The 18,891-nt window shown below is 36.8% G+C and overlaps 1 protein-coding gene across 1 annotated transcript; it reads left to right on the forward strand.

Annotated features, from left to right (window-relative positions):
- Window positions 1-6: 6 nt before the first annotated feature.
- On the forward strand, window positions 7-17,991 carry FBXL3 (F-box and leucine rich repeat protein 3). Its single transcript, XM_029936587.1, has 5 exons — window positions 7-100; window positions 4,540-4,888; window positions 8,405-8,527; window positions 11,250-11,421; window positions 15,456-17,991. Exons 2-5 carry the CDS (start codon window positions 4,541-4,543, stop codon window positions 16,097-16,099), a joined length of 1,287 nt encoding a protein of 428 aa, XP_029792447.1. The 5' UTR covers window positions 7-100; window position 4,540; the 3' UTR covers window positions 16,100-17,991.
- Window positions 17,992-18,891: the final 900 nt, after the last annotated feature.

Below are 18,891 nucleotides of genomic sequence, written 5' to 3' on the forward strand. Positions count from 1 at the left end.
AGCGGGGCTCCCGGGGGGCCTCATGTGAGAGCCGCGGGACCAGCCGCCGCCGTCCCCGGAGCCCGGGGTGGTGCGTGGGGGAAGCCGCCCCCGGCAGCAGGTAACGGCGAAGGGGCAGGGCCGGAGCCCCGCAGTGACGGCGGGGCTGGGCTGGGTCCGCAGATCTTCGTGGGCTGCTGGGCGGGTCGGGGGTGCGGGCTGCCCCTCGGGAGCGTCGGGCGGGGCGCGGCGCCCAGACGCGAGAGCCTGCTTGGGGGCGTTTCCCCGCGAAGCCTGCTCCAAAACATGTCAACAAGGCGTGGTGCGAGTGCGGGCTCGGGGCTGCTGTCGCCCGCTTTTATTGTCCTTGGCAGGGTTGGCGACAGGCACCGTAAACTCGCGCTCTGCCAGGCTCTTCCCAGCGTGGGCCGTGCCCGTGCGTGTAGCTTGAATAAACGAGGGGCGGTAAAGATGTCAAAACACTGCTCCGGAGAGCGCGCGTGAGAGGTGTCAGGGAGAGCCAATCCGTGGCGGTGGCGCGGGAGGAGGGGACGGCCCGGCCCCGGAACCCAGTGGCAAACTTGGTCAACTTGTGATGAGGAGCTGCTGCGCGTGGGCCGCGGGTTCAGGTGGGGCTGGCGACAGGGATCAGGAAGCAGCCTAGTCAGTGACCGACCTGCGTCTCCCAGCTAAGCGGTTAGGTTACTATTATTTTATTGCTGATGATGTCCGATTCAGTGGCCGAGATCTTTTATTTTTTTAATTTAATTATTATTTTTTTAATGTTTTATTTAGTTTTGAGAGAGAGAAAGACAGTGTGAGCAGGGGAGGGTCAGAGAGAGAGAGAGGGAGACACAGAATCCGAAGACAGGCTCCAGGCCCTGAGCTAGCTGTCAGCACAGAGCCCCATGCGGGGCTCGAACCCACGAACCGCGAGATCGTGACCTGAGTCGAAGTCAGACGCCTAACCGACTGAGCCACCCAGGTGCCCCTGAGATCTTTTAATAGAGTCTTTCCTCTCCCCTTTATTTTGAAATATTTATAAAAATGCCATCAATTCCGAGTTTTCTACAGATGACATTGTCACCACCACACTCTTTCTACCATCTAGTTCTGAGAGTTAATCTCTTCCCACTGGGTTTTTTCCCTTGTATTCCAGCCAAAGAATGCAAATTAATTTTGATTATTAGTCAAAGCAGAACGCAAATGGAAAGGAAATGTGATGCTAAAACAAGTTTTGTAGAGCCGTGTACATATGGGCTTATAAAATCACTACATGCAGTTTACTCAAAGTATCTAATACAGTGCTGGACACACAGCCGAAGGGCTCTCCACTGCTCTTTGATGAACAAATTTACTACTTTCAGAGAGTATGGAAATATTAAGATTAGTTCAGTAACTCTGAGCTGCTCAACTACTCTAGTTTCCTCATTAATGTGTTTTTTCCTTTTGGTGCTTCACAGTATCAGTCCCTCACCAAATGTTCTAGTGACCTAAGTTTCATCAATTATTTGGGCCCTAGAAAAGCTGTAGTTTTAAATTGAACCGTTGGAGCCCTGAAGAGGTCTGGTTTCAGTGCTTTACCGAGTCTTACTGACGTGTGGTCCCGCTTCCTCCTCGCACTTTTCCTTTTCATTGCAGGAGGTGTTTTCACTTTGACTAAAAGTAGGAGATAAATACTCCCTTGATGTAAGTTCTTTGCAGACCAGTGGATGCTCTGAATGGCTTAACTTTCTATAGAGCAGAGCTCTGTGTATAAATAGAATTAATAAATTACTTTTGGAAGCAATATAAATCTTTGCATGAATAAATGAGCTCATCATGGAAAAATTGACATTTAAAAATTTTATTAGATGCCTACAGTGTTATTTTCATGCATAAATGAGGATAATAGACCATTTTTATCAGCATTTGACCTTGCATTTTTTTCTATTACGAGATAGCTTATAATTCTGACATATTATGGTCATATTACATATGCTAATTTACAGACTTTTGTTCAGCTACTCACAAACTAGTAAGCGCTTAAAATATACTTTGGTGAATATAGTCTTACATCTGGACCAAGAGATACTTTTCCTCATTGTTGCATACTTATTTTTAATATGTCACCTTTTTGCTCCCCTCAACTTGAAAAGGTATTGAAACATACTGTATTTAAAACCGTAATTGATAAAAGAAAGTACCTATTGTTAGCATTAGCAAAGATAGTTGTCTAAATTAGGCTGTCATTTTATTTTTGTTTATATATTCATATATTGTAAAGAAAACGAATTATTCCATCTTTAAGTAATAGTAATGGTTTTAGAAAATTTTTTCCAGAAACAGGCAGTCGACACTGTATAATGAGGAGTAGAAATTGTAAAGACAGCTTCATGCTGTTTTGAATCTCCGAGATATCTCAAAATTATAAGTAGTTTTAGGTAGTCAGAAGAGAAATTATAAGCCACATTATGAACTTGCTGGATAGCAAACTCTTTGTTCTTTGACCCAAATTTTCTATGCTAAAATTAAGCCTTCAGGATAAGGTAAAGAGGAAAAATGGGTCATAATGACACTGATACCTCACCCTCTAGTGGGACATTATTACTAGAAGAGATTGTTTTTGTATTAAAGATTGTATTGTGAATTATACTATCTTTTCACTAAACACGTTACAAAATGTATTCTTAGATTCACAAGTAAGTTTTAATGTTCCATAAAACTACCCTTTTGCCATCACCTCTGTCATTCAGTTTTCTCCTTTCCTCTCCTTCCTCAGTAGAATTTAACTCACAAATTTGGAAGTAGGATCAATGAGGAATTCACTGCATACATGCTAAGACCTCCTGGGCAGATTTTAATGGCATGAAGGCCAGGAGGCTTTGCCGGTTTTGTTTTCTTCCAGCACCCAATCCTCTTTCACAGGTATTGCTAGCTCCTGGATAAAGAGCCTGCAGAGACCTACTTGGTTAAGAGTCTTGCATATACGCATCCTTCAGCCCACACAGGAATTAGAAATTCTTATACACTGATAGGCCAGAAGAAGGGAGTTGGAGCCACAAGCCATTCATTTCGGAAGCTATGACTCCAAATCCAAACTACTACTCTGCCAGAGCTACTCTGGAGGTACAAAAGTGTTGCAGGCTCTAAACTAAATAGGGGTACTAGTGAGTAGTCTGCAATCACTTATTTTTCCAAATAACAAATCACACCAAGACCTGTTTGCCTGATTACAATGTAATTGATTGACATTAAAAGAAATACATAGAGGCATACGGACACCTGGGTGGCTTAGTGGTTAAGTGTCCAACTCTTGATTTCAGCTTAGGTCAGGATCTCAACAGTTTTGTGAGCTGGAGCCCCACTTCAGGCTCCATGCTGACATTGTGGAGCCTGCTTTGGATTCTTTCTCTCTGTCTTTCTCTGCCCCTCCCCTGCCTATGCTCACAAAAAATTCACCTGTAATGCCATCACTGTTATCCTACTACTGTATTATTAATAGAATACAGTACAGTATAATCCCGCTTACTTACTATGGTTACTTACTACCGTAATGTGGTGAATCCAGTTCCAGTGTGTGTTTCTCATATATAAGCATGTGTTCTTGTATTTTCTCACATACACATTTCATTTCTTTGTCATACACTTTAAAGTCTTTAATACTGGACTGCTTTCCTGTATTTGAGTTCAACATCCTCTCTTTTCAAGTGCTACTACTATATAATTCCTCACAAGAATCCTGTGTGTTGTTACCCCCACTTTACAAACGGAAGCACAGGAAGGTCAAGTAATATGTTCAAGGCCACATAACCAGAGAAAGGTAGAGCCACAATTCAAACCCAGGGAGCTTGATTCCAGAGCCCTTTCTCTTAGCCATACTACTGTTTTCAGGAAGACTAGTTCAAAGAAACAAATGGAATGAAGATAGTACAAATACACAGAATACACACATACTTATATCATTTGGAAATACACTTAGGGTAGACATTGCAATTGTAAGTGATCTGTTGGAAGAAGAAACTACATTCCAGACCAAACCATGCATAGTAGGGGTAGGTTTGCTTATTTTAAGTAGAGATTGGGTCTGGCAGTAACACATATTACAGACTATTTAATGTGAAGAGATCTATTGGCTATTTAATTCACATCTTCTCTAGAGATTCCTGGGATTGTAGTTTCCTTGAATTCAAGAACTCAAATATAGCAGGTATCCTTAGATGACTTTTAAGAAAGCTTTAGCAGGTGTCACTGTAGGTTCTTTTTTATATTCCTTTTAGTTGACTGTAATTTTTGGTTTAGTTTCAAAATCATGCTATCTCTCCCCCCCCCCCAGTAATACAATATAAACACAAAGGTTTAAAAACACTTGTATAGAATTTATAAAATAACAGTTGGTCTCCGCTGGCATTTTTCATTATATTTTGTTTAGATATTCTCCTTGAATTACTGGTCCATTTCTTCATGTTTGTGTTTGCATTTATAAACATACATATATGTATCTGAGTGGAAAAATGAATGTTGGATTTATTGCTATTCAAAAGTTAAATATGAAAAAACATGATGCCTTTTCCTGAATAGGATGAAACGAGGAGGAAGAGATAGTGACCATAATTCATCAGAAGAAGGTACTGCAGAGAAATCTAAGAAACTGAGGACTACAAATGAGCATTCTCAGACTTGTGATTGGGGTAATCTCCTTCAGGACATTATTCTCCAAGTATTTAAGTATTTGCCTCTTCTTGACCGGGCTCATGCTTCACAAGTTTGTCGCAACTGGAACCAGGTATTTCACATGCCTGACTTGTGGCGATGTTTTGAATTTGAACTGAATCAGCCAGCTACATCTTACTTGAAAGCTACACATCCAGAGCTGATCAAACAGATTATTAAAAGACATTCAAACCATCTGCAATATGTCAGCTTCAAGGTAATACTTTAAATCCTTTTAAAAAAAAATAAAGCATATTTAGTGGCTTTATTTTTATTCTAAACTAATGTATCTTCTCATGTTTTTAAAATACTGCCTTTTTAGAGAAAGTTCTTAATGACTTAGAATTATTATATATACATTAGAAGCTGCAGTGGGTTCCCTGGGGGGCTCAGTCAGTCAGTTAAGCCTCCAACTTTGGCTCAGGTATAATCTCATGTCTTGTGAGTTTGAGTCCCATTTCTGATTCTGTGTTTTGAGCCTGCTTCTGATTCTGTGTCTCCTTCTTTCTCTGCCCCTCCCCTGCTCCCAGTCTGTCTCTGTCTCTCAAAAATAAATAGACATTAACATTTTTTAAATCATTTAGAAGCTACAGAAATAATTATATATAATTATAATTAATTATAATATAATTTAATTAAGTCCTTTATCATAGTTATTTCATAATTTCTTAAAAGAACACAAGCAACTACTAAATAAGCATAAGTCATTTACCAAAGCTGTCAGTCACATTGAATTATTGTGAATAAGTTTGAGGAAAATATATACAGTAAAGTAAATAAAAAATGTGGTAGGGCGCCTGGGTGGCTCGGTCATTAGAACCTCTGACTTTCAGTTTCACTCAGGTCCTGATTCCAGGGTTGTGGGACCTACTCCCGCATTGGGCTCCACACTGAGCACAGAGCCTGCTTAAGATTCTCTCTCTCCCTCTGCCCATCTCCCCTGCTCGTGCTCGCTCTCTTTAAAAGAAAAAAAATGGAGATTATGATTGACTAAAATTTAATTGCTATTACTGTTTAATAGAGACTGAATTCTGCTTATTGATGGCTTTATGATACGGGGTTTTCAAAGAAAAAGGAGATAAAGCAATTTTATGTAAAAGGTTTAGATAAATATATTTTAGAGAGAAATAGAGAAAGGTATGTGGAAGAATGCTGAAGAGAGCCGTTTGTTTCTTTACATTGCCAGAAGGCAATGCAGTGATGAGGTGATTGAAATGGGGTGGCTTTTTGAGATGTCTAGAGTAGTTTAAGGAATCCCAGTGGTTTAGAGGAGTATATTTTATTTTGGGGACGAATAATGGAATATAGGCATGTGTACTAAATCTTTAACATACCTGATAACTGTTGAAAAGTAACACACGAATACCTGATTACCCATAGCCAGCAGTTGTTAAAAGATCAAATTAAACCTAGATAAAGCAGTGGCTCTTAATTCAAGTTCTTTGCCAAAACTAGTCTTGTCTGCTCTCAAGAGTGTCATTCTTTCTTAGACAGAGATTACCTGCTTATTCTCCCATATGTATCTGAAGAGTAGAGACCTGGTGGGTCTCCTGATAGGAATGGCTGGACGCATTATGGCCATCGTCTAAGAATAATGCTCAAAGGCACTTAGTCCACTGAGTATAGGGTTGCTTGGTTTAGCAAATATAAATAGAGGATGCCTGTTAATTGAATTTTAATTTTTATTTTTCTTAATGTTTATTTATTTATTTTGAGAGAGTGAGAGAGTGAGTGAGCACACATGGGAAGGGAAGATAGAGGGAGAGAGGGAATCCCAAGGAAGCTCCTCACTGTCAACGCAGAGCCCGACTGGGAACTTGAACTTACAAATTGTGAGATGATGACCTGACCTGAAATCAAGAGTGGGACTCTTAACTTACTGAGCCACCCGGGCGCCCCTAATTTAAATTTTAGGTAATCAACGAATAATTTCAAGTGTAAAAATGTCCCATTCGTTATTTGGGATATAATACTTCTCTAAATGGGTGGTCCTGTATGTTTTCTGGCAACTCCAGTTGAGGGCAAGTAAAGGGGAGAGAATCAAACACAAATTCAGGAACTCCTCGAGTGGTTGTCCCTCCCTCCACTTTCCCATGAAGAAGCTTGAAGAGCGTTCTTTTGGTTTCAGTCATCTGTGAGTTGTCTAAGAGTATTCTAATGGTAAATTTTAGAAAAAGAGAAGTATAGTACATTAATTCCCTAGGTCTAAAGACCAATTCCATCCAGCGGATTGGCTGGGTCAGTGTTACTCTTCTACAGCCAGGTGGTACAGTTCAGCTGTCTCTCTCTTGTATAACCTTCACAAAGCCATTTGCTCTATAAGTTTAAACATTTGTATTAGGGATTGGTTATTTTCCTGAGGAAATACTGTCTGATTTGCAAGAAGAGCCTTATTGCAAGATACTCCTGAGCTCTTCTGATTATATTTGTGTTCTGTTCATCACCGATGAGGTCAGACAGGCTTGTGGTCAAGTATTAGTGAACAGTCGTTCTTAAACTTTATGTGCATCATAAATACCTGGAGTGCTTGTTGAGACAAAGATTGCTGGGTCCCACCCCCCAGAGTTTCTGAATGACTGATCTGGGTTGGGCATGAGATTTTGCATTTCTGACAGGTTCCCAGGTGATGTTGAGGTGGCTGGTCCAGGGACCACACTTTAGGAACCACTTGTATAGAAATACTTAGCCAAAGGAAAGTATAATAAGCAGCTCTGAAACAGTCTATCAGTTTTACAGCCAGCTCTTCAGAACATTTTTGGGTTAAGGTAATATACATCAATCTGGAAATGAAAGTAAACATGTTACTTTTAACTCTTCTCTTTTAAGGTTTCTTTTTTTTTTTTTTTTCCCAGTGAACAACTTCTTTTTTGATAGAAGAGCTTCTCTTAAAAAAAATTTTTTTTTTGAAATGGGGAAGTGGCGCACCTTGGTTGCTGTCAGTTAGGTGTCCAAATTTAGCTCAGGTCAGGATCACACACGGTTTGTGAGTTTGAGCCCCACATTGGGCTCCGTGCTGACAGCTTAGAGCCTGGAGCCTGCTTCAGATTCTGTCTCTCTGCCCCTCCCCCACTCACTCTCTGTCCCTTTCAAAAATAAACAAACATTAAAAAAAAAAAAGAGTTCCTTCTTATATCCTAGAGGAGTATTTTGGCCATATTACTCTTTCCCCAGAAAGTGTCTATGCATGAGTGTGTGGGAGCAGCTACGTTTGGTTCAGATTTTCATACTTGCCTGGTTGGAGGTCCTCATTTTGCTTCACATTCATCTTTCCATTAAGATCGTTAATGATGAATCCCAGGCTGTGATTAATTTGAACCTTCTACGTAAACAGTCATTCACTTTCTGGTGCCTTGAAACATGTATACCATAGACACTGTATTTACATGTAGAATTGGATCCACTACCAAATATATAATGATTTTTCAAAGATTATCAATTCATGTGTTCCATTAGGTTATATATTATATGGTCTGGAATAAATCAACTGAAAATCCAAGTAAAGTCCTTTCAACATTAAATACATATTATGTCGTAATGAAAGTTAAGTCTTGACAATTGCCCTTAAAATTTTTCAGTGATTCAGAAAAGTCTGACATTGCATGTGAGAGTGAATAATTGAAAGAGTATTAATTATTTGTAATGTAATAGACTCATAATTGTTTCTTCTACAAAATTAAGGTTACACAGAGAAATGTATATATATGCATAGGTAAATGGTGTGTTCTTTTCTAAGGTGGACAGCAGCAAAGAATCAGCTGAAGCAGCTTGTGATATATTATCGCAACTGGTAAATTGCTCTTTAAAAACACTTGGACTTATTTCAACGGCTCGGCCAAGCTTTATGGATTTACCAAAGGTAATTTGCTGGTTTTGTGTTGTTGACTGTTACTAAGAAATCTAATAGAATCCCTGCCCATTTCTTGTATTGACAATGGGAGTATAAGAAAAATAGTGTACATATGGAAAACTAGTTACTGTTTAGAATGCCAGGCAATAGGAGTTTTAATAAAGCTTTTCCTTTTTCTGATCACTCTCTGCTTCTTGATGGGAAAAGTTAAAGAGTGAATGAATTTGCAGAGGTTACAACAGGACCTACTAAAAGAGACAATCTGAGAAATAAGCATATTAGAAAACATATAGCAGCTCCTTTTTGGACTTACAGAGCAGATTGGTGAAATTACAATAAAAGAAAAGAAGACAGTAGTGCCAGTAGTGGGAATAGGTATAGCTTCTGGTAAATGTGTAAAGATTTATTCCTGAGCAAATTTAGTGTACTTGGATAAATTTACAGATTTTATTTAAAGAAAGCCTTTTTTTTGAGAGGGGTGAACAGTGAACTCTTTATGTTCATAAATATGTTCTAACATGAGGCTGCATATAATAAGATAGTGTATTTAATAACTAGACTCTTAAAATAGAAAAATAAGTACATTTTTAGAAAGGCAACTGATAAAGACCTCCTGCGTATGTTAGCTAATGACGGGTAGGTTAGCACACAACAGTAATTTGAAAGGGCTTTTTTCAGAGCACACTGCAGATTAAGATAGAGATACCTTTTTACATATCTAACAGTTTAATTTAATGGGATGATTCAGGAAGAAATAGTACTAAATTGAGTGTGTATTATATTCAGATGGTTATGGAATGGAATTTTCATAACAAATGTATCACCAGTTGATTTCAAAGTCTTAATTGGTGTTTAAAAAGGTTCTTTAAATACATACATTTGAGACAAAATGTTTTCCTCATGTAAAATAAGGGAAATAGGTAAGCGATTTTGTTCAGCATTTTAAGATTCTAAGTACATGAGTCCGCACTGAGGTTCTCAAACTTAATGTGCATGAAAATCATCTAAGAAATTCAGAAATTTGGTTACTTTCCCTATTCTGAATTTCCCCTTCCTATGAGCCATCCAGTAGATTCTGAGAGCACTGACTTACATGGTATAGTACCACCTTATTCAAGTCTCATATGGGAAATGATATATTTTGAATTGATTTTCTATGTTTATGCCATAGTTAAAAAGCACATACGGCATATGTAAAACAAAAATTTAATGCTGCAAAGTTTAATTTCCTTTTTTCTTTTTCTTTTAATTTTTTTTAGTGTTTATTTTTTGAGAGAGAGAGAGAGTGTGAATGGGGGAGGTACAGAGAGAAAGGGACACACAGAATCTGAAGCAGGCTCCAGGCTCCAAGCTGTCAGCACAGAGCCTGATGTGGGGCTTGAACCCACAAGCTGTGAGATCATGACCTGAGCTGAAGTCGGTCGCTTAACTGACTGAGCCACTCAGGCGCCCCTCCTTTTTTTTCTTATTACCCAGGATTATTGTTATACAGATCTAGTACTAGTACTGCAGTTACATGTAGTTTTGTCTTTGGGAACTATGATGCATCTGGGATGGCTTCCTTCCTTGTTAAATGGGCCTAGGATGCTTATGTCGTTCCTTACTGCTCCCCACCCCCAATTTTGGCTCTTTAGAAGATTGAAATAGGGTGTTGCTATACCTTGAAAATCCTGGAAGAACTGTAGAGAACTTGAAAGAAGTATATTTGACCAGAGATAAATCTGAGGGAAATGGAAAAAAGAAGGCAGGGATGCAATCATGAGTATACTAATGAAGTGTGACTGTACAAGATATAATTGAGTTTGAGGTGAAAATATTAGGAGAAAGAGTTAACATTTAAATAGGCAAAAAGTTACTTAATCAGAATTTAAGTAGTTAACCAGTTATTTAGTTGTAGAGGAAAATTAGGGAATGTCATCATGAAAATGGTGTTTTCTTGTACTTTATTGGCTTGCCCTCATTCCTTTTCATTGCTGTAGTGAGTTTATAGAGCTAAGTGGAGGGTGAGATTGGTTAGGTAGAGGATGGTGTTGGAGCATATGTTGACATCTCTTTCCTACTCATGGAAAGTTTTAGCTGATTCCATGTTATACACTCTGACTGTGCTTTGATTCCTGCTGCTCTACAGTGGTTCCTTGAGGTCAGATTCTGTGTTCAAGAAATAATTACATGTATATAATAAATGGGATAATAATAAATGGTACATTTGTGGAAAAATATTAAAATAAATGGCTTGAAAATATTGTACATAATTTAACATTTAAAGGAGTTTTAAACTTGGCATTTTATTTAGATATGATTTTGCTTATTTTAGAATCAAATTTTCCATGAGCTTTTAGTGAGTGTAAGTTATTTTAATTTCCAATGATTATGCTAATAATTTTATTATTGTATTAATGGTCATTAACTATCCGACCAAAAAAGAATGCAGTTCAGGGCCACAAAACACTGGACATCCTCATCGGATTCTGTAATTCATCTTTTTACTTACCAGTGATTATTGTGTTTAGAGGCTTGAAATCTCTTTTTTCTACAGGTAAAAAGACTTTCCTCAAAGATAGCAAATTGTTACCTCCCTTTTTTTTTTTTAGCCATATCCCCAATAATAGAGCAAAAGGATGCTACCCCTAAAACAGTTCTGGTTCGGATTAACCACGTGTCTTACATGAACACTCCCCCAGTTCTCATGTCTCAAAATTGAAGCTTTTTTTTACATTTTTTTGCTTTTCAGTCTCACTTTATTTCTGCACTGACAGTAGTGTTTGTAAATTCCAAATCCTTGTCATCGCTTAAGATCGATGATACCCCAGTAGATGATCCATCCCTCAAAGTCCTGGTGGCCAACAACAGCGACACCCTCAAGCTGCTGAAAATGAGCAGCTGTCCTCATGTCTCTCCTGCAGGTATGTTGTCTTTCTTGCCAGATCACATTTTACTAAAATGTACTGATGTGCTTATTGAATTAAAACTGATTAACCTAGAGAGTGGGTTAATATGATTATTTCATCTCTTTTGCATAAACACATTTTTAATGTCATAATACAATAGCATTCCTAGCCTAGACACATTTTTTACTCTTATTTGGCAACTTGTGTCCAATCTGCACTAGAAAACGGATACATTAAAAAAAAAAAAAGGACAGTATTAGATTTGCCTGAGGTTCCCTTTAGGTAAAATAGAACTTTCTTTAATTGTAGTTGAGCCAGCAGGGTAGGTTTTGAATCAGAGCAATCTCATAATTGCTTTTCTTCTTACTGTGTAGAGGGAGGAGAGTTGTGTTGAAGTTGCCACCTTCATTCACATTTTGCAAGATAACCCTTTCCCTAATTTGAATTTTGGAGCCAAGAACCTATCAAATGGGGAATAGTGTTATGAAAGCTCTTTTCAACTTTTCTTGTATAGAATTTTCTAAGCATTACTGCATTCATTATTCAGTTTCAGATCATTTAAATTTCAAATAGTTTGTGTTGTAAGTATAAACTCACACTTGGTATTACTACTTTCTGATGCTTCACTTCTGACACATCCTCCTGCTGATATCCCTCCCAGTCTTTTGTCTGTGTTATTTAAGAAACCTGGTTTTAATAGACCATGTTAAATCCTTGATATCTGTACAAAATACTTCCTACCAAGACCTTCTTGCCATGACTAAAGCCTGGTCTTCCCCCAAGAAAGTGATTTCTTACTCAGTGTCCTATGTCTCCTACAGGGAGAGTGTTGGTGACAGGAATGGCTAGGTCTACTGTAGTATTTCCCTAGCTGCTTCTGCCACTCCTAGATTATTACTGAAGGTGATAATCTAAATAGTCTAGAACTGAAGAAGAATGGACTTTGGGCAGTTACTTCTTACATGACCTTGGTCACATTTTCTATCTACTGTATGGGTTGCTATTGGGAGCGAGGTCCATACTTCATAGCTTCATAATGTATGAGGTCCTTTGTATCCTGACCTCCACCTATTTCTTTAATCTTGTTTGCTACTCATTCACGTGTAGCTTTTACTTGAGTCCTATATCACTAAGCTTCTTTGTACCTGTGCGTGTGTGGTTAGTGCACTGTACTTTGTGGAATATGTCGTTTTCCTCCCACTTCTTCATCTAGCCAACACCAGGCCAGCCTTCAGAATTCAGCTCAGATTATCCAATTTTGTTCTTATTTTCTCCTCTCTGGTTTAGAACCACCATGTGTTGTTTCCATAGCAGCTTGAACATAACTAAACAGCACTTTCCATTCTTTGTGAGAGCTTTTGGGTCTCTGGTTTCTCAGTGAGACTATGAGTTCATTATTCTCTTTGTCCGGTTACATCTTATGTTCATTTACTTTTATTAAATGTACACATTAATTCTGATAGAGTAGTATAAACTTGCTTGCTCTTACCTCATGGCTTTTGAGCAAGTTGTTCAGGAAGGGGAAGGGAAATGAAAGAGAGCGCTTGAAGTAATTTTAAGACTATAACCTTAGACAATTTTAATTTAAAATTTAACGTATTTGCATGTTTTCTTTCCGTATTTTGCATATTGGGACTATTTCTTTTTCTAAGTTGAAATTAAGGGCTTTTTTCTGTTCTTTAGTCATTGAATATTTTATCAAGCATTTTTCCTATTTCACATAGTCCTTATAATTGTCTACTACTTGATGTTTAGGTGCCATTCGACGACTTCTTTTCTGCAAGTGGCCAAAGAAAACTTCTAAAGGGCTCATGTGATTAGAGTAGGACCACCTGACAGTCTTATTTTAAAGTCAACTATGCTGTATAATATAGTCATGGGGGTGGTGTCTTACCACATTATAGGTGCTAGGGATTAGGTGATAGAATCTGGGGGACAACTTTTAGAATTCTGCCTGCCACAACTGCTTGAAAATTTCTTTTTACATTTATTTATTTTAGAGAGACAGAGCACAAGTGGGGGAGAGGCAGAGAGAGAAGAAGACACAGAATCCGAAGCAGGTTCCAGGCTTTGAGCTGTCAGCACGGAGCCCAGTGCAGGACTCAAACTCACAAACTGTGAGATCATGACCTGAGCCAAAGTCAGACAGTTAACTTACTGAGCAATCCAGGTGCCCCAGACAGCTTTAATAGTTATTAAATGATATGTCAGTTTCTTTTATTTGTGTCTTTGGTTACCATTCCCCAAGTATTTGTTTTCTTTTTATATCAAGCTTTATAAGATTGCAAAGAACAGAGATGTGCTAAGGTTACATTGGGTAATGAGGGTTTATTTCAAAATACATACTTTGTAGAAAACAGAAACTTTGTAGTGGCTGAATAATAAGGCACAGTTGTCTTATTCTCTCTTTTGGTGACTCCTATACTTTGTGATTCAGGCTTTCTCTTCACTGATTCCATTGGCCTATGTTCTCCTCCCACTGCTATTAAGCTTTGGCTTATTGGTGCCTCTGTCTTGTCGCTTCTCAAGTAGAAGTCAAGCACGTGAACTTAAGAGTCTCTCCATCTGTGTTTGTCTTTAGCTGAATCAACTTCAAAGTAGAAATAATTTCTTTTTCTAGATTTTTTGAGTATATGTGGTATAATGTGTCTAGTACCTGACATATCATACTTGTACAATAAGTAATAGATAATATGATGTGTGTTTTGTTTCTAAACACAAGAAAAAAATTGCTTGTATGGGTCATTTGTCAAGTACTACAGGCTATCTGTTCTGGGGTAGAATTCCAATACTAGGCCATTTCAGAGATCAGATGCTGGCCTTTGGTTAAGATTTGCTTGATAGGGTTTGGGGCATTTCTGAAGCACAGTGTGCTAAGTATGGGGAACCATTTACAGAACTGCTTTCTGGATATGCTGGAGTTTGTTAGTTATAATTACTATTCCCATTAATGTGAATTGGTTAGTTAACTTTGAGTCATTTATCTAGTGGTATCTTGGTATTTTTTTCTTAGAGATTTGATGTTTATTATATACTATTAGCTGTTAAAAAACTCTTTGTTGCTCACTTGCTAGAAACCTTTCTTTTTAATTAGAATTAAGTTTTTAATTTCCAAAAATGTCTTTTGGCCTCTGTAGTGATGATCATGTAATTTTCCTTGCTTAGCCTATAGGTTTGGTGTTAGTAATCAGTTTTTTTAAAAAAAAAATATGACACTGTTCATGCATTACTGGGGTAAACCTTAGTTATGGTTCATAACATACAGCTAATCCTTGATCAAGATGAGTTTGAACTGTGGGTCCACATACTGGTGGATTTTTTTCAGTAAATACAGTATTATACTGTAAGTATATTTGTTTTAGTGATTTTCTTAATATTTTCTTTAACTTTGTTGTAAGAATGTAGTATATAATAGAACATACAAAATATGTATTAATTGACTGTTTATGTTATCAGTAAGGCATCTGGCTAACAGTAGGCTATTAATAATGAACTGAGGAGTCAAAAGTTATACATATTCAACTATACAGGAGTCAGTCCCCCTAACCCCTGTGTTGTTCAAGGGTTATCAGTATTTATTAATAATTTATAATTGTTGGGGCACCTGGGGGGCTCAATTGGTTAAGTGTCTGACTCTTGGTTTCAGCTCATGTCATGGTCATACGGTTTCATGAGTTCAAGCCCTGCATCGGGCTCTGCACTGACCTCCCTGAGCCTGCTTGGGATTCTCTATCGTCTCTATTTCTCTATAAATAATCAAGCTGTAAAAAAATTTATAATTGTTGTTAAGTTGATAAATGAGCTTTATTTCTTTTTATGGTATTAGGTTTATAATTGGTCTCATTTTCTTATAGACAGAATTAGTAATAGGTTTTTAAATGTTTATAACTTTCTGCTAGTTCAACCATATAACCAAATTTTAAATTGGAGAGCTTTATGATAAGGGAAATATGGTAAAATTTTATTGAGACATGTACTTGATTAAATTTTTGAACAGATGATGAGCTTGTACAAAAATTTATAAATAATTAGGTCTTTTTGCTTCCTAGGTATCCTTTGTGTGGCTGATCAATGCCACGGCTTACGTGAGCTGGCCCTGAATTACCACTTGTTAAGTGATGAATTGCTGCTGGCTTTATCTTCTGAAAAACATGTTCGATTAGAACATTTGCGCATTGATGTAGTCAGTGAGAATCCTGGACAGACACATTTCCATACTATTCAGAAAAGCAGCTGGGATGCTTTCATTAGACATTCACCAAAAGTGAACTTAGTGATGTATTTTTTTTTATATGAAGAAGAATTTGATCCATTCTTTCGGTATGAAATACCTGCCACCCATCTTTACTTTGGGAGATCAGTAAGCAAAGATGTGCTTGGCCGTGTGGGAATGACATGCCCTAGACTAGTTGAACTAGTAGTATGTGCTAATGGATTACGGCCACTTGATGAAGAGTTAATTCGCATAGCAGAACGTTGTAAAAATTTGTCAGCTATTGGACTAGGGGAATGTGAAGTCTCATGTAGTGCCTTTGTTGAGTTTGTGAAGATGTGTGGTGGCCGCCTGTCTCAATTATCCATTATGGAAGAAGTATTAATTCCTGACCAAAAATATAGCTTGGAGCAGATCCATTGGGAGGTATCCAAGCATCTTGGTAGGGTGTGGTTTCCAGACATGATGCCCACTTGGTAAAGACTGAATGATGTAGGGCATGATGAATAGCACCTTAACATTAAGAATATTGTATTATAATAAGAGTTTATTTCCCGTAGTTCTGATGTAATTCTATTTTGTGGCATGGAAATTTCATATCTGCATTGAATATATAAGGATTGTTTATTGGAAGACCCATGGACCAATTTTGGTCAGAAAACTTCATCTGTTTCTTTAGCCTAATAGCAGTCAAATCTCAGAAAAAAATTTTTAAATGTGGTTCAGATCTGAAGGTACTAGCCAGTTATAAAGATAAAACATTTTACAGTCTGAAAGCAACAAAACCTGTATAATATCCGAGAAGTGAGTACTAAGAAGTTTTCCAAAATGTTATGTTTTCTATGCATTTTTTTAAAATGTAAACTTGACATTTTAGGGTCTTCAGTTATACATACACCTGTTATAAGGTGTTTAATATAGCTCAGGACAGTGAGCATTTTGTGAGAAAAATGTGGGCTGTATCATATCGAATGAAAGAAATTAGTTGAATGTTCTCAAAAATGTAACAGAGCTGTTTAAAGAGGTATGTATAAGTAATTGGATCTCTTAGAAAACTGGATTGTGTCACACAGTGGTTATTATAGAAGGATAATAAACAGAGCCAAGATCAAATTAAAAGAAAATTAACAGAATAGAAGGGAGGCAGTGTTTAGTTTTGTATAAACTTTCAGGTTTGCTCTATAATCTGCTAAACCATATAAATTCTCTTCTGTGATATGTTACTATGTATGTGACACTTTGAGGCATCCTATGTAAAGTAAGGAATGCTTTGCCAGTTCTCCTTGGTTTTGTTTCTTTGTTTAAGCTAGTTTTGAAGTATTATACAGTAATTGAAATGAAAAGCTTATCTATTTTAAAAAGCCAAATTGAAGTAATTAAAGGTAGAACTTTAAAATATTTATAAATTATTTCCATGAAAGAATATTATTCTCCAGTGAATTTTAGTGATGGCTCATTTTCCATTTTGGAATTAAATAGTTACATAAGTAGAATTTCAAAAATCATACAAGGAGCACCACTTGTTCAGTATAAACAAGTGAACTCAACAGAGGATATATTTAAGTTCATAATCATATTTTTGAGTAAATACTGCTCAGTGGACTGGAAAATTTTAATAGAAAAATGTCTGCAGTTTTGTGATTGGTTAAAACGCTATTTTACATTATTTAAGTTAGGTAGCATTTTTATTACTTTCATATGAATAAAGGTAAACCATACATTGCTATAAAAATATTAAGTTGGGGCTACATTTAGTTGTTTTTAGATATTATATAAGCTTTGATTCTGAGCATTTATGCTAATAGATATTACCTTCCTAAGGGAAATCAGAAGTGATTTACCCCCAATGGAATAATACAGCAATGCTTGAAACTTCTAGAAAGCATCTTGGTAATTATGGAAGCTAACAGTCTTACAGATCTAATCTATTTTTTAAATAGATTACCTTCCTAAGAATAAAGTAAAAGGTGATTTTCTATCTAATCTATACTTTTCAAAAGTCATGGTGTTCTGGCCACATATGTAAATGAGAAGAAAAAAGGCTGATCCAGACTTGGAAGTTAAAAGCAGTTATTGTAATATTTTCCCTTCCTACTAAATAGTAAAAAGCTTTGTACAAGAAATAACACGTGATAGTGGATGAAGCCTTTTTTCCCTTGAACAACTTTGGAAAATGGATTTGACAGTACACACTCAGTTCTACTAACCAAAGCTGTATTTGGAAATTTCCTTTTTTGTACAAATTGAATTATATAATGCTTGAAATACTTTGTCACTTTCTAAGCAAAATGCATAGCACTTACTTTGTTTATATTGTAAAGTATATATGTTAAATGCTTTTATCAATTTGAGAATAAAGATAGTTACTAATGCTGTTGTATTATAATTTTTAAAAACTACACTAACATATATACTTGTTTTCCAACAACTTAAAATTACAAATTTATGGTTTTAGTTTCAAATTTATATTTGATTAATAGTGTTTAATTTTGAATACGTTCATGGTAAAGTGACTATTATAAAGATGTAAGATTAGGTAAATGAGATCTATTCTTGAAATAAGTTCTGATGACTAAAGTGATAGGAAATAAAAATTGACCATGAAATGTAAATTTATTTTTCAAATTTTATAAATGGCTAAGTTAAAAAGAATAGGCTCTTTGTTTTTAGAATAAGAATTTATAAAACAGATTACTTTGAAACAGAATTCTTAGTGAAAGTCCTTGAACCCAGGTAGCCTTTTCATAAAGAAATATCTTACATAAATTCATACAATCAGAGTAGTTCTGGGGCGCCTGGGTGGCTCAGTTAAGCATTCGACTTCGGCTCAGGTCATGATCTCATGCTTCGTAGGTTCGAGCTCCGCATTGACTTCTGTGCTGACAGCTCAGAGCCTGGAGCCTGCTTCGGATTCTGTGTCTCCCTCTCTCTCTGCCCTTCCCCAGCTCAATCTGTCTCTGCCTCTCTCTAAAAAATAAACAAACATTAAAAAAAAAAAAAGAATAGTTCTTAAATTTGAAATTATTTTCATTTCCTGTTTTAACAACTTACAGAAAATAACTTCAATTTCCCTTAGTAATCTGGGGTATTTTAACAATACTATCAGAAAAAAAAAGGCATGACTAAGGATTAAATCAATTTATTGCATTCAAAAATAATTTTTTATATTTATGGAAAGGCTTAGAATAGATAGATGGGAGAGGTGTTGGTGTGAAGAAGGCTTAGGCTTGAACTAGGTCATTTTTCTTTTAATGTTTTTATTTATTTTTGAC

The sequence above is a fragment of the Suricata suricatta genome, chromosome 4 (genome assembly GCF_006229205.1).
Source record: "Suricata suricatta isolate VVHF042 chromosome 4, meerkat_22Aug2017_6uvM2_HiC, whole genome shotgun sequence".
Classification (NCBI taxonomy): domain Eukaryota; kingdom Metazoa; phylum Chordata; class Mammalia; order Carnivora; family Herpestidae; genus Suricata; species Suricata suricatta.

Coding starts and splice junctions, on each gene's coding strand:
- FBXL3 (XM_029936587.1), top strand. CDS start 4,541: ATGAAACGAGGAGGAAGAGATAGTGACCATAATTCATCAGAAGAAGGT. Junction 8,528..11,249: donor GCTTTATGGATTTACCAAAG/GTAATTTGCTGG, acceptor TTTGCTTTTCAG/TCTCACTTTATTTCTGCACT. Junction 11,422..15,455: donor TCCTCATGTCTCTCCTGCAG/GTATGTTGTCTT, acceptor TTTGCTTCCTAG/GTATCCTTTGTGTGGCTGAT.